At 34.5% G+C, this 14,211-nt stretch overlaps 1 protein-coding gene across 4 annotated transcripts in view; it reads left to right on the plus strand.

The window, feature by feature from the left end:
- The window catches only part of ATP13A3 (ATPase type 13A3), a 103,333-nt gene that overhangs the window by 68,028 nt on the left and 21,094 nt on the right, over window positions 1-14,211 (plus strand). For all 4 annotated transcript variants that reach the window (XR_001137374.1, XM_012641772.1, XM_012641781.1 and 1 more), the window contains exons 16-29: window positions 1,439-1,555; window positions 2,140-2,157; window positions 2,250-2,403; window positions 2,498-2,618; window positions 4,932-5,056; window positions 6,599-6,774; window positions 7,184-7,306; window positions 7,387-7,466; window positions 8,176-8,218; window positions 8,310-8,419; window positions 8,725-8,821; window positions 9,714-9,786; window positions 11,704-11,881; window positions 13,235-13,422. Coding sequence is in view for 3 of the 4 variants with exons in the window: in XM_012641772.1 (XP_012497226.1) it covers window positions 1,439-1,555; window positions 2,140-2,157; window positions 2,250-2,403; window positions 2,498-2,618; window positions 4,932-5,056; window positions 6,599-6,774; window positions 7,184-7,306; window positions 7,387-7,466; window positions 8,176-8,218; window positions 8,310-8,419; window positions 8,725-8,821; window positions 9,714-9,786; window positions 11,704-11,881; window positions 13,235-13,422 (1,603 nt within the window). In the remaining variant the exon portion in view is untranslated. The remainder of the gene's footprint in view (window positions 1-1,438; window positions 1,556-2,139; window positions 2,158-2,249; window positions 2,404-2,497; window positions 2,619-4,931; window positions 5,057-6,598; window positions 6,775-7,183; window positions 7,307-7,386; window positions 7,467-8,175; window positions 8,219-8,309; window positions 8,420-8,724; window positions 8,822-9,713; window positions 9,787-11,703; window positions 11,882-13,234; window positions 13,423-14,211) is intronic.

Consider the following 14,211-nt stretch of genomic DNA (forward strand, 5'->3'; position numbering starts at 1 on the left):
AGAGGTGCTATATCACCATTGTTTCTTAAAGCTGAATAGTACTCCATGGTATACACCCTACTCTGTTTTTATTTACAACTTCCTTCTATATTTGCCATTGGTAATTTTAATTTCTAAGTGCTTGCTCATATTTTGTTTACCTCTCCTATTCTGGCTGATAAGAAATGTTCCTACCTCTCTTGATATCCTCTTTTGTTTTTTTCTGGGCTATTGTTTACTTCACAGTTATATCAGTCATTATGTTTCAGTTTATCCTTTATCTCCATATTAGAAATTCCCTCTCTCTGCTTTGCTTTCTGTTTACTTTTACAGGATTTCTTCTCTCTCTCTCTCTTTCTCTCTCTGTATTTTGTTAACATTTTGAAAGGGAAGGAGGTGGGTGATTGCACAAGTGCTCCATCTGCCATCTTCTGAAAGCCCACAATAAATACTCTTGAAATTTAATTCCTGAAAGGAGGCCCCACTTCATTTATAGAGAGAAAAGAAAATTGACTGATTTATCTTTGTTCTCTAAAGCTTTTCTCCAACTTTTCAGCAGATTTAGTGTTCAGTGTTTGTGGATCTTTTAAAAAAATTGGTTAAATAAAGTAAATTGGTATAATGGCATGTTTTGTTGTCTGTGAGATGCTTTGATGCTTGATCTTACCAGATCTTATGTATCAATGGAATGGTTTCACATAACCAGTCACAACTGCTACCTGATGTGATTGATATTATATAATATTAGATGCTTCTCAATTTTAGAGATGTTAACGTGAAAAAAGAATATGTCTAGGAATTGTATAAAATTGGCTAATTGTTCACAGTTCCCCTCCCCATTATTTTCTGATTGATTGATCCTTCCAATTAATTTATTGTTCCTCTTGTATGTGTGTTTAATGTAGGTTTTTGTTTGAATTTTTTTCACCCAAGAAATGTTTTTAAAGTAAATTTCAAAAGGGTTAGGGATAGTAGTAACTTAACCAGAAGTGTTCAAGCTGAAACTCTAAATTCGTATCTTTTTACTTCAGCCTATTCTCAACCCACCGGTTCTACTAACCATTTCTGATCTCCATATACTTCCAAATTTTCTACTGTTAGCAGAGGGGAGTCCATGGATGATGATACTGAAAATTTCTGGAACTGCGAGAACCTTCTGTTTTTTGCAGAGCTAATCTCTAAACCCAACAGCTTGTAGGAATGAAATGAGAGAAGTTTGTTTCTATTTCTTTCTTCTGCTTCTAATGTCTGTCTCTCCTCCCCCATGGGTTGCTAGGCATCTAACTAACCAGCTTTGTTTATATTTTGTTTCACTTATGTTACTAATCTAGTAGTGCTCATTTGTTCCTTGGACAGAATTTTTTTTTTAATTCACTGAAAATGGCCATAATGTTCCATTTGAAAATGGAACGAGTGAGTTGAATTTTATGAAGCAAGGCATCAAATATTTTCCTTTCAGATTCTGGAAGAAGCAACTGAAGAAGAAACAGCACTTCATAATCGAATTATGCCCACGGTGGTTCGTCCTCCCAAACAGTTGCTTCCTGAGTCTACACCGGCAGGAAACCAAGAAATGGTACAAAATCACATAAAACTGGATAATACTGTTGATGCTTACTTAAATTTAAATTTAATTCTTATTTTGACATGTTGCTAGAAGAGGAAGTTGTATATGCTTTATTTAAGTTGTATACAGATATGAATATTTTAACTGCATTTATCAGAAACTACACCTCTGGTATATTGCAGGCATTCTTTAAAAATGTCGAGATTTAATTCTTAGTACCATTAATTTTCTTTCCTATTTACTGAACAGCTTAATGTCTTGTGATTAGTCCTTTTAGATAGCATCTAAATTTATAGAATTTAATAAAAAGAATATATGAAAGACTTTATTTTTAGGTGAATTTTAAAATATATTCCCCTTAGTTTATTTTAGTACTTAATATTGTCAGGATACTAGGGTATTTGAAAATATTTAAGAATATACTTTTTTAAAAATGGGAGGTAGTATAGAAAGAATCTTAAAGCCTGACTTTGAAATAAAGTTCCTTGCTTTTTTCCAGATAATATTTTGTAGGTGCTTAGTAAATTTTTTCTGACTTGAATATGTTAATAGATTTAATCTGTATTATTTCTTTATTCTTGTTTTGTTTTTAGGAGCTGTTTGAACTTCCAGTAAGTGAAGAATGTTTACTTGTTACCTGAATATATTTGTTTTTATTCTGAAAGAATAATAAATACTTTGTGCATCTTTTGGAACTATATAGGCTATTTATGAAATAGGAATTGTTCGCCAGTTCCCATTTTCTTCTGCGTTGCAACGTATGAGTGTGGTTGCAAGGGTACTGGGGGACAAGAAAATGGATGCTTACATGAAAGGAGCACCTGAGGTCATTGCCAGTCTTTGTAAACCTGAAACAGGTAAGGAAATAACTACGCTTTGGATAAAATTCTGATATTTGTATAAGCTCATATTAGCAATTGTAACAATGAAATTTACTTTTTCTTTTAAAAGTTCCCGTTGATTTTGAAAAAGTTTTGGAAGACTTCACTAAACAGGGCTTCCGTGTGATAGCTCTTGCACACAGAAAATTGGAGTCAAAATTGACATGGCATAAAGTACAAAATATTAGCAGGTGAGGTTGATGAGCATCTTTCCTACAGTTTTTTCAGTATGCATCATTTAAGTTTATATAAGTCATGCACAAAAACTTGCATGTGGTTGGGCATTTATTGACTAGTAATTGAATGTAGGCAAATATACGTAATACAGTATCATTTTAGGTGATTGTGGTAAGAGTACATTTTTCCCCCACTATCTAATGTCCTCTGCTTCTAAATTGACTATTTACTTATGTTCGCTTATATTATTGTAACATGGTGTGTTTTTTCTTAGAACTCTTTGGAACATTTTCAGTTCGTTAGTTAAATATTTATCCAGTGCCTACTGTGTGGCAGGCACATTCTAGGAATAGTAAACATAATGTTACAGAAGTTTATTTTCTCTGAATGACCTCTCACTTTTGCCCAGGGTTGGATTCAAGTACTAGTTTGGTCAGAGTATTGTGAATCACAGCAGCCACTCTCCTCCCACCCCACTTCTCTCCAAATCCCCTCACCCCACAAGTCAAATGGCATTACCAGCGTCACATTTCCATCTATGTATAAATATGGGTTTCATATTCAAGGGTTGTCACTTTTGCTGTCACTTATCTATACCTTTGAGGATAGCATTTTTGTTAGGGATTTTTACATTTTATAAGTAGAAAGGAATATCCATTGACTGTCCTGCTAATTTTGCCTATTTGGGGGTGGTGGTCATACTCTCAGTATGAGTGTTTAAAAATAAAAAACAAAAATTAAAAAAAACAAAAACAAAACCTCTACCCAAGTGATCTGATGCATATGCACGGTTGGGAACCACAGATGTATCGTATTAATATTATATCCTAATTCCTCCAAAGGGCACATTAGTCTCTTCGCTATGGCTTCACCTTTTGCCATTTCCCCCTTAAAGACTTAAAATTACCTATAGTTCATGAGCCTTTCATTCAGACATCCTTCTATGCCATTGGATAGGCTGTTCCTTCTGTCCAGAATACACTCTCCCTTCCTATCAATCTTCTTCTTTCTTTTTCATCTTTCAGCCGAGACCTTCTCTGTGGTTCCATTCTATCTTGTAGGAACAGGTTTTAGCATTTCTCTTATAGCTTCAACCTTCATGTCTTGAATGTTGGACTATTCAGTAATTAGGGGGCAAGATTTCCATGAGCTGTATCATTCACAGGAGACTTAGGAAACCAACTGAAGCCAGAAACTAGTGTTCTATAGCAAAATGGCTCTGTGCGTTTGACACAATAGTTTCACATCGGTGCCACTTTGCGCTTTGAAATGCAATTTCAGCTTTCAAGGCTTTTTTCTCCTGTTACCACCATCAGTATCATTTATATTGATTTTCTCAACTATTCTTTGATACTTTTACCACCCATTGTTATATATTACCTATTTCAGTGATGTTTAGGTTTCATAGTTATGCACTTCAAACAGCTTTTGTGGAATTTTTGTCTAGAAAAATCACTTGGTTATTGCAAGTCTGAAATTCTGGTCCCTAACCTCAAGCCTCCTTTCCCCATTGAAAAAAACACTCTAGGATATAATTTTGGTAGCTTGAGATTTCTTATGAATGCAGCTATATCACTGAACAGACTTTATCTAATTTCATGCAGAAGCATGTGTTATTAATATTTTTGTATGCCTCTGGTTGCATGTCTGTTTTCTCACAAAATGGTCTTGAGAGTTGAGATCATGCCTTTTCATCTTTGACCTCCCAGTGACTAGCATTATGCTAGTCACTGATGCACTGTGGACACTCAGTTATTGAAAAATAGCATCTTGATAATTATATTGATTATTAATATTTCCAAAGACCCATCTCTGAGTTCTGAGTAGATCTCATTGTTGGACTGCAAATGGTTCTTGTATCACATTTCCAGCATCCAGAATTGTTTTATAGAATTGATCAAAGACTTGATAATGAGTCTACTATAACTGTATCAAATGTGCTTGTGGTACAGTTTTTTCCTTTTCTTTTAACATTTAAGTTAGAGTATGTTGTAGGGGGACATTAAAGAATAGATTTATGCTTATGCATTTTTGCACAGAATATAAGATAAATATTCTCTAGTACTAGTGTTTTACAAAGATATATTTCCAGGTGATTTTTATATTTCATATTTCAAAGGTTAAAATTTAATTTCAAAAGTATTTCTTGAATTGCTTTTTCAGATTAACTTTTTTTTAGGTACTAAACTCAAATGCACACATGGTTTATTCAGCATATAAAATGTTTGAATTTATAATTTATAGGTATTTTAAATTGCTTTATCAGCACAAAGGGAACAAGACACTCTCTTTACTCAATCACTGTGTTAAAACTTCTTTTTCTGCAGAGATACCATTGAAAACAACATGGATTTTATGGGATTAATTATAATGCAGAACAAATTAAAGCAAGAAACCCCTGCAGTACTTGAAGATTTGCATAAAGCCAACATTCGCACTGTCATGGTTACAGGTTAGACTATAAAAGAACAGGAAAAAATTAAGCATGACTCTTAGAGTTCAAGTTATATATTATTGAGGAATGATCAATTAGTTACAAAAGCGTATTATATAGTAGCTCCGTCCTATGTTGTCCTGTTTTAGCACCAGATATTTTCCTAAGGTATAAGATAACTTTGCAATACTCTCTTTGAGGTCTAGCAAATTCTATTTATAGAAACTATAGTGAAATAATAAAGAGTACACTATACTTTTTGTTGTCTCTCTTTATTCATATATTTCTTATAGCACTTATTGTACCTTGTTTTTTGTTAGTTATTTGTAGATTTGTCTTGTCTATTAGAATATAAGGTTTTTCAGGGCTAGGAGTATGTTTTATTCATTCTGGGTCCTCTGCCATTTTTACAATTACCAGGCACATAGAAAATGATTAATAGATTTTTGTTAGAATTAAATTTTTATATGTCACATATTGTATTTATTATCCTAGGTTGAATTCATGGTAGTGAAAATAGCCTCTTTTTTGGTTTGTTTTTGTTTTTTGACTAGTACATCTGAATGATTCTTCTGGTGTTACTATGCTGTTGATAATTTCAAATAACTTCTATTCCTTAGCTATGTAAAATTGTGGTAGCTCTGGTTTTTTTTTCCTTAGCAAGCAATCAGATTTAAGATGTTTACTTTATGGCGTTTATGTGTTCAGAAGACTTCCATGCAAAAAGCCTGTGTATATTTTTATGTTTAAACTATAAGATCCATCTAATAAAATACTTCTTGCTGTATATCTCAAGGTAACCGAGTCCATTAGCATCCCAGTAATTCTAAAGTCTCATTGGTCAAGGCACTTTTCATCTGTATCTCTTCTTCCTCCTTCTTTGCCAGAATATGTGTCTTTGTGTCTCTAGGGCCGCAGGAAGACGCCCTTGGAAATAGTGTGTGAGAACTAGGGAAAGAAATACCTTGGTTCTGGTAGCAATGGGATCCCCAAACCTTTGTCTGCTTCTCTCCCTTAAGATCCTGTCCTTGCTTCTCTTCAGTTCTTTCCTTCTCAAGATGAAAAGTTGTTTCTCTTGATTTTTGTTACATCTATTCTCATTAGCTTTCTTAACTTTTTGTTTGGATAATCTCGCTTTTGTAATTCATCCTTTTCTATTGATACTGTGCTAGTGTTCTTACACAGACCGCCAGTCACTCACTCCTAGGTTATTTCAGCAAATATTTATTGAGTACCTGCTCTGTATATAGCACTGTGCCATGTATTGTGTGAGTACAAATAGTGCATGACTGGAAAAGATTGAAAATTGTATTTGGCTTTAAAAATTGTGGATTAGAATGTTCTGTCTGTTTAGCATATACATGCTTTGCATGATTTGAGGCTTCCTTTGAAGTATGCCCAGATTTTGCTACTTTTAAACTCTAGGGGTAAAGACCATAAACTGTCCTCATTCTGCCCAGCCCAGTCATGGGGACTGTAGTAGATTGTCAGTAAGTGCTTGTTTGATACATTCATGTTTCCATTTTAATTTTAATGCCTTTAAAATATTTTGAAAATTAGGTGACAACATGCTGACTGCTGTTTCTGTGGCTAGAGACTGTGGGATGATTCTACCTCAGGATAAGGTTATTATTGCTGAAGCATTACCTCCAAAGGATGGGAAAGTTGCCAAGATAAATTGGCATTATGCAGACTCCCTGACACAGTGCAGTAATTCATCAGCAATTAACTCAGAGGTAATGTCAAGATTAATTCTCCATTTTGAAGCTTGCTTTTTTAAATTTAGTTCGAAAAACTAAAAAGTAGTTCATTAAAACACAATAAAACAAAAACTAGATGAAAATAGAAGCCTGAACTAGCTCCTCAGATTATGATTCATTAGGACTTGGGTAGGAATCTCAATGTGTAAATTTAGATATTTAGCCAAAATTGAGAGCCATAGTTTTAAAGTATGAGAATCCCAAATATTTGTCTTATTTTTAAAGTAATTGTTTATAAATGATGCTGGTGGTCCATAACAGTCATGGATCATTTCAAACTGAAGCTGATGTTTAATCTTTAAGTTTGGAACACAGACATATTTAAAATAGAATTGTGTTACTTGGTTTGGATGCCTAAATATTGTTCTGAATATCTCATACACAGGCTATTCCAATTAAATTGGTCCATGATAGCTTAGAGGATCTTCAGGTGACTCGTTACCATTTTGCAATGAATGGAAAATCATTTTCTGTGATACTGGAGCATTTTCAAGACCTTGTGCCTAAGGTAAGTGATTTGGGTTTATGTATATGTTCACATGACTATGTTGTGAGCAATATTTTTAAGAAATTCGTATTTTTTTCCAGTTGATGTTACATGGCACTGTGTTTGCTCGTATGGCACCTGATCAGAAGACACAGTTGGTAGAAGCATTGCAAAATGTTGAGTAAGTGTTGTTGGGTTTTTGTTTTTGTTTTTATGAATTAGTTTCATTTTCAATCCCAGAAAAGTAACTAGTATTTTACACATGTATGTAATTGTCACCTATAATGAGGTAGGTGAAAACTTAAAGTACTTCTTTATAAGAGGCTTACGTGCTTGTTTATTTTGCTAAAGTACGGTTTCTATAATTCTTTGTCCAAGTAATACCTGCGAGGTAGAGTTCATTCATTCAGGAGCTCTATCCTGATAGAAGTGACCATATATATTGTTTTAGTAAATGGTTATACTTAAGGTTTTAGAGGGAGAAATCTTTGCTGATAACTTTATTTTTTTTCTTTTTTGTTTAATTTTTTTTTCTTTTTTATTATTAGTTATATTCTTACTTTCCTGTTTGTTCTTGGAACCAATTTGCTGATAACTTTAAAAATGAGTATACTAAAGACTGTCGAGGCACAAGCAAGCCTTTATGCACTAAAGATGAGGAAATTGAGACACCAAAATGATTTGCCTATATTGTGACAGAAATAGGACAATAGTCCACGTATTTCACTTGCAGGTTGGTGGTGTTTGCAAAGCAACATGCCTGTGGTCATTGTAATGAAAGAATTCATTAGTTTCAGGGAGGGAATTGGTCTATTAGCTCTGTATAGAAATCTTAAATGTCGTGTCTTTTAAGGACTTAATTAAAATCTTAAAATTGTTTTGTTTCCTAGCTATTTTGTTGGGATGTGTGGTGATGGCGCAAATGATTGTGGTGTAAGTATAGTTTCTATGATTTACTTTTGTAGTTCTTATTTTAGCCTAAATCATATTTACAAAACTTAACGACTTTTCTTGGAATTATTAGGCTTTGAAGAGAGCACACGGAGGTATTTCCTTATCAGAGCTTGAAGCTTCGGTGGCATCTCCCTTTACCTCTAAAACTCCTAGTATTTCCTGTGTGCCGAACCTTATCAGGTAGTACAAATTTAAAATTTTCTCATTTCTTTGTATCTTGCTCTAATAGTACAGAAGGGAAAATTATCATAAAAAGTAATGTGAATTGTTCTAATGGTGTATTAGCAGATGTCCAATCTGTAACTTATAGTAACAGATTGATTGCTACTCCTCATCTCTTCCAGTTCTACTTTGGCTTAGTTCTTTTAGTGGACAAGCACTTTGTTGTAGCTGCTTAATGTTGATGTTCATCTGTCAAGATATAATTGTGATTTGGAGGAGGAGTTTAAAATGCTTTTATTTGCATACAACATTTCTTTTCACAGGGAAGGCCGTGCTGCTTTAATAACTTCCTTCTGTGTGTTTAAATTTATGGCATTGTACAGCATCATCCAGTACTTCAGTGTTACTCTCCTGTATTCCGTGAGTATTAACATTGTGTACAGGGATGGCACTTGCCGCTAAGACGTGTAAATTAAGATGTTGAGCATGTATGTTTGATTTTGAACACATCCATTAAAATGGAGTTTACGTAAGTTGTATCTGTAAATTTACCTTTGGTTTAATGTAGTTTGAGTAGTAGATTGAAAATCTCACTAATCTGGAATAGCATTTTTCTTATGGCCAACAACTGTGGCTTCAGCCTTGGGAACAAATGATGATTGTATTCTTTTTTGCTTTTAGTGCAGATTGGACATCTTTCTTAGAACACTTCAAAATGTCAAGCTATGGAATATTTCAGAATTGTAATTAGCTTTGCCATACATTTATAGGAAATGGTCAGAATGAGAAAGATGTTTCCACAATAGTGTGTAGAACTTTATGCGTTTAGAGAAAAAACTAAGCAGTGGTATCCATAGGTATTCTATTGGATTTTATAATTGAAGTGTTCTCATTGTAGATTTTTCTCTAAATGAACATTGGTGGCATCCCAAAGAATCTTTGTGGAAGTATCCCTTTTTACCATTAGTAAGAAGTATCAGAAGGAATTGTGTTACATGTTAAGGAAGCTTCAAGATGCTAATTTACAAGGTTGAATATTTCGAGTAAAATATTTGTGTTTTCTTTTTGCCAGAAAACTTTTTAAAGGTTTTTTTGGAATGATTTTTAAGGAGATGCCATTTATACTAATGTGTTAAATTGAATGTTCAAATATATGTTATATTTGATTAAAGGCAAATGCATTTCAGTTTTAAGCAGGTCCAAGTGTCATTTTGAAGTCGTCATTATTGGGGGGAAAAACACAAAAACCTGGGGATAATGCTATAAAAATACTTCCTGAAAACTAATTATGTTTTAAAAATTACTTCTGTAGGTCTTAAGTAACCTAGGAGACTTCCAGTTTCTCTTCATTGATTTGGCAATCATTTTGGTAGTGGTATTTACAAGTGAGTAATTTGCTTTGTTATTGATTTCAAAGCATATGAAATTCTTATGTGACTTCTTAAACTTTGGTAAATTTACATCAACAGTTGTAACATAGCTCATACTTCTCCAGATTCCCTATAAATTTGTTCTTTTATTACCAGTTGTTCATATTTTTCCCCATTTGTTTTACTGTTCTGTCTGTATTTTTTTCCTTAAATTTAAAATTTATTTAAATTTCTTTAATTTTCCTTAAATGAAAGCATTCTCTTATGTAACTAAATACACTTACCGAGATCGGGAAGTTTAACACTGATATAATATTATCTAGCCCAAAGTTTATATTCTGGTTTTGTCATTTGTCCCAATAATGTCCTTTATCCTTTATACCTGTTTTTCCCCTGGTCCCCTAGATTAGAACCAGGATGTAATCTAGGCCTACAAATTTCTCTTTAGTCTTCAATTTGGAATAGTCCCTTTTCCTTTTTGGGGGCATCTTGACATTAACATTTATGAATCAGTATAGGCCAGTGAATATGGATTTGTCTGATTTTTTCTCATTAAACTCAGGCTGTGGATTTTTCGTGGGAATGTCACGGAACCGACACTGTGCTCTTCTAGATGCATCATATAAAGAGGCGTATTAGCAGTATTGGGACTATTGGGACTATTACTAGAACATCAAAAGTAAATAATGATAATGGGATATGACCCACTGAATCAAATAAAAATTCACGAATCCGTCTATAAATAAATACTTGAAAGAGGAGGGAAAGCTCTTATAGTAAAATGCTAACCAGTAAGTACAGAAGGACTGTTGTTAGACTATGGAGAAACTCTGGTCTTACTGACATTTTAGGTAGATAACCTTTCTGGTGAGAGCTGGTTCTGCACATTGAAGGATGCTTAGCAGCATCTCTGGCCCCCTTCCTACTAGATGCCAGTAGCACTCTCCAAATTGTGACAATGAAAAATATCTCCAGACATTGCCAAATATTCCCTTTGGGTGCAAAATTATTTCTGGTTGAGAACCACTTAGACAATCTTTAGTAGATGATAAAACTAGTGAATGGAAGTTTGATGAGAAGCAGGGTTTTTACACCGTCCCAAAGTATCTTTTCACAAGTTATTAATTACAAGGGAAAAATAGAAACTTTACAGTGGAAAACTTGGAGGACACCACCTAAATAAGTGATCAAAGCCTCTTTTTTGTAATGTTTCTGCTATGTTTATATTGCTTCAAACTGTTAATTGTTTTCTTAAGAGGAAGAAATATGTATGTTAGTTGTTTTTTGTTAACATGGATGAATTGTAGAGTGCTTAAATTCGGGATTTTAGTGCACCCATCACCAGAATAGTGTACATCATACCAAGTAGGTAATTGTTGATCTCTAATGGCTTCCAGTTCCATCCAAGTTGCTGCAAAAGAGATTTCATTCCTTTTTACTGCTGAGTAGTACTTTGTGGTATGTATATATACACACCACATTTTCTTTAACTGCTTATTAGTTGATGGACACTTAGGTTGATTCCGTATCTTTGCAGTTGTGAATTGTGCTGTGAAATATGTATTATTTTAACTGTAGCTTTGGAATTAAGGATTCAGAAAGTAATGGACACTTAATTTATAAGGGTCATAATTAATTTTGTAGTTTTTGTGGTTATGTTTAGTATTATTTTTATTTGTACTACTGTTTCCTCTTAGTTTCGATAGAAATGTAAAGATTATTCCTGAGGCATTTTTGAAACAGCCTAAATTGTTTACTTTGACAGATTACTTAAATATGTATGATAATCTGGTTTGGTTTTTGGAGATTTTCATATTAAAGAATTGTTTGACAAAAACAATTTTTTTTAAGTCCCTAAATGAGTCTGATTATGTCTTTTATAGTGACAAATTAATTCAGATACAAACCTGTCCTCTTTTCTTTTCAATATAGTGAGTTTAAATCCTGCCTGGAAGGAACTCGTGGCACAAAGACCACCATCAGGTCTCATATCCGGGGCCCTTCTCTTCTCCGTTTTATCTCAGATTATCATCTGCGTTGGATTTCAATCTTTGGGTTTTTTTTGGGTCAAGCAGCAACCTTGGTATGAAGTGTGGCATCCACATTCAGAGTAAGTTGGCCAATTTATGTGAAAATCTGTATAAAGTGTGTGCAACATGTATGATGTAAAAACGAGTCTAGAAATTTATATAAAAGTTTGCACGCAGATTGATTTAAATGCTTAGTTTGGCCTGGATTTGCTTTTGTTCAATGGTAACTCCTATTTGTAGGAAGGTGTTCAGGCAAGGTCCTAATAATCACTGCCGGGGTGGGACTGGACTAGTTTCTTAATTTGCTGCCGAGACTTTCTCTTCTTATCTGTAAAACGAAGAAGTTGTAATGAATCTCTAGGGCCTCGTCTAAACCCAGAGCGTTTGTGCTTCTAATTTTTCTTCCTCCAGTTTAAGAAATGGCATTTTAAAACTTAAAAAACAAGAGGTGGAATTGTCTTGAAACTCTTTCCAGAGTTCATTTGTAGAAGATTAACATTTTGTTACCACTTACTTGGTTTAGTAGCTAATGTTTTAGTGATGGATGTTGGGGTCTACCCAGTTCCGTGTAGGCCTGACAGTGCTGAAGTAGAAATGAGGGAGAACCGTAGCTAAAAAATACTGAGGCCATCTCAGTTCCATGTGCTTTGCTAGGCGTTTACAGAAGTCATCTTAGACTCCACAGTAACCCTGTGATGAGGGAGGTGGTACCCACATTTACAGGTGAGCAAATAGGCTCAAAGAGAATAAATACTATTTCCTCAGCATTAAAGAGTGATAGAGCTGGGCTGGGTGCAGTGGCTCACGCCTGTAATCCTAGCACTCTGGGAGGCTGAGGCGGGCAGATCATTTGAGCTCAGGAGTTCAAGACAAGCCTGAGCAAGAGCGAGACCCCGTCTCTACTAAAAAAATAGAAAGGAATTAGCTGGACAACTAAAAATACATAGAAAAAATTAGCCAGGCACGATGGCACGTGCCTGTAGTCCCAGCTACTTGGGAGGCTGAGGCAGGAGGATTGCTTGAGCCCAGGAGTTTGAGGTTGCTGTGTGCTAGGCTGACACCACGGCTCTCTAGCCCTGGCAACAGAGTGAGACTCTGTCTCAAAAAAAAAAAAATGATAGAGCTAAGGTCAAACCCATGGTCTGGTTACCTTCACTATGCTAAAGTTATTCATAAAACCAAGGGGGGAGGTGCTTATTAAATATTTTGCTTGATTCTGATTTTTTAACTAATTGGTACGTTTGGCTAAAGAGAAAACCGTTAATACTCTTCTACCTGTTTTATATATCTTATATTGATATTGTTGAGTCTTTTGCTGTAAACAGCACTTTATTTCTATTATCATAATGATTCAGGGCAGTTAAGGTAAAATTGGTTGCTTTTGGGAAATGAATATTGTTTACTAATGCAAAAATTTTTTGCATGTGTTCTAGTGCTTGTAACACAACAAGAAGCCTATATTGGAATTCTTCACACCTACATAATGAAACTGAACTTGATGAACATAATATACAAAATTATGAAAATACCACAGTGTTTTTTATTTCCAGTTTTCAGTACCTCATAGTGGCAATTGCCTTTTCAAAAGGAAAACCCTTCAGGCAACCTTGCTACAAGAATTGTAAGTTTGGTATTTATTGTGATTTTTACCCTGCCTTCCCCCTTTATAACTGATATAGAGGAGAAGAGTTATAACTGTCTTTTCCACAGTAAATTAGATCTTCACAGAAAGAATGAACCTAATGATTTAGATGTTTACTGTCTTGTTTTCCTTTCGTGGTAGTTGCCACCCTAAATTTAAAATTAAGGTCACCAGCACTAAATATTCCTGGTTTTCACATCCTGTCACCTCTGGCTCCAACTTTTATTTCTGCAACCCATTTTAGAGGGAGTTAAAATTGGAAGCAGGAACAGAGCTTCCTCAGTTCGAACCGTGGGCATAATACTTTCCTTCTGGGTGGTCTGTATAGCACCTGCTGTCTTTTCTTTATTTCTGACCCTGGGGCAGCCAGTGTTCACCTCTGGAATTCTTGCTTTCTGTCATCTTTGCATGCCCCTGCAGAATGGAGGCTTGTGCCTCCATGTACTTGTCTTTCTATGGCAATAGCATACAGCATTTTGATTGATCAAAATTAGGGTCTCTGGAAAAAAATCAGTTACTATATATAAATTGCCAGTTTTTAAAAATTGAGAATATACTAATATATGGTACAACTTTTAGACTTTGCAGTATCTTGGAGTGAGTAGAAGTTACTCTCTTGCTATATTCATGAAGAGATGTCAGTGTGGTTGGCAGAATGCCAGGTCAGATTTCAGTATGTTGTAGGAGTAACCACGATTAGCATCTGTATCTCATAATAGAGTTTACAAAGCATTTTCACAGACATTTCTTATTTATTTATTTTTTTTT

Source organism: Propithecus coquereli, unplaced genomic scaffold, assembly GCF_000956105.1.
Source record: "Propithecus coquereli isolate 6110/MARCELLA unplaced genomic scaffold, Pcoq_1.0 Scaffold10, whole genome shotgun sequence".
Lineage (NCBI taxonomy): Eukaryota > Metazoa > Chordata > Mammalia > Primates > Indriidae > Propithecus > Propithecus coquereli.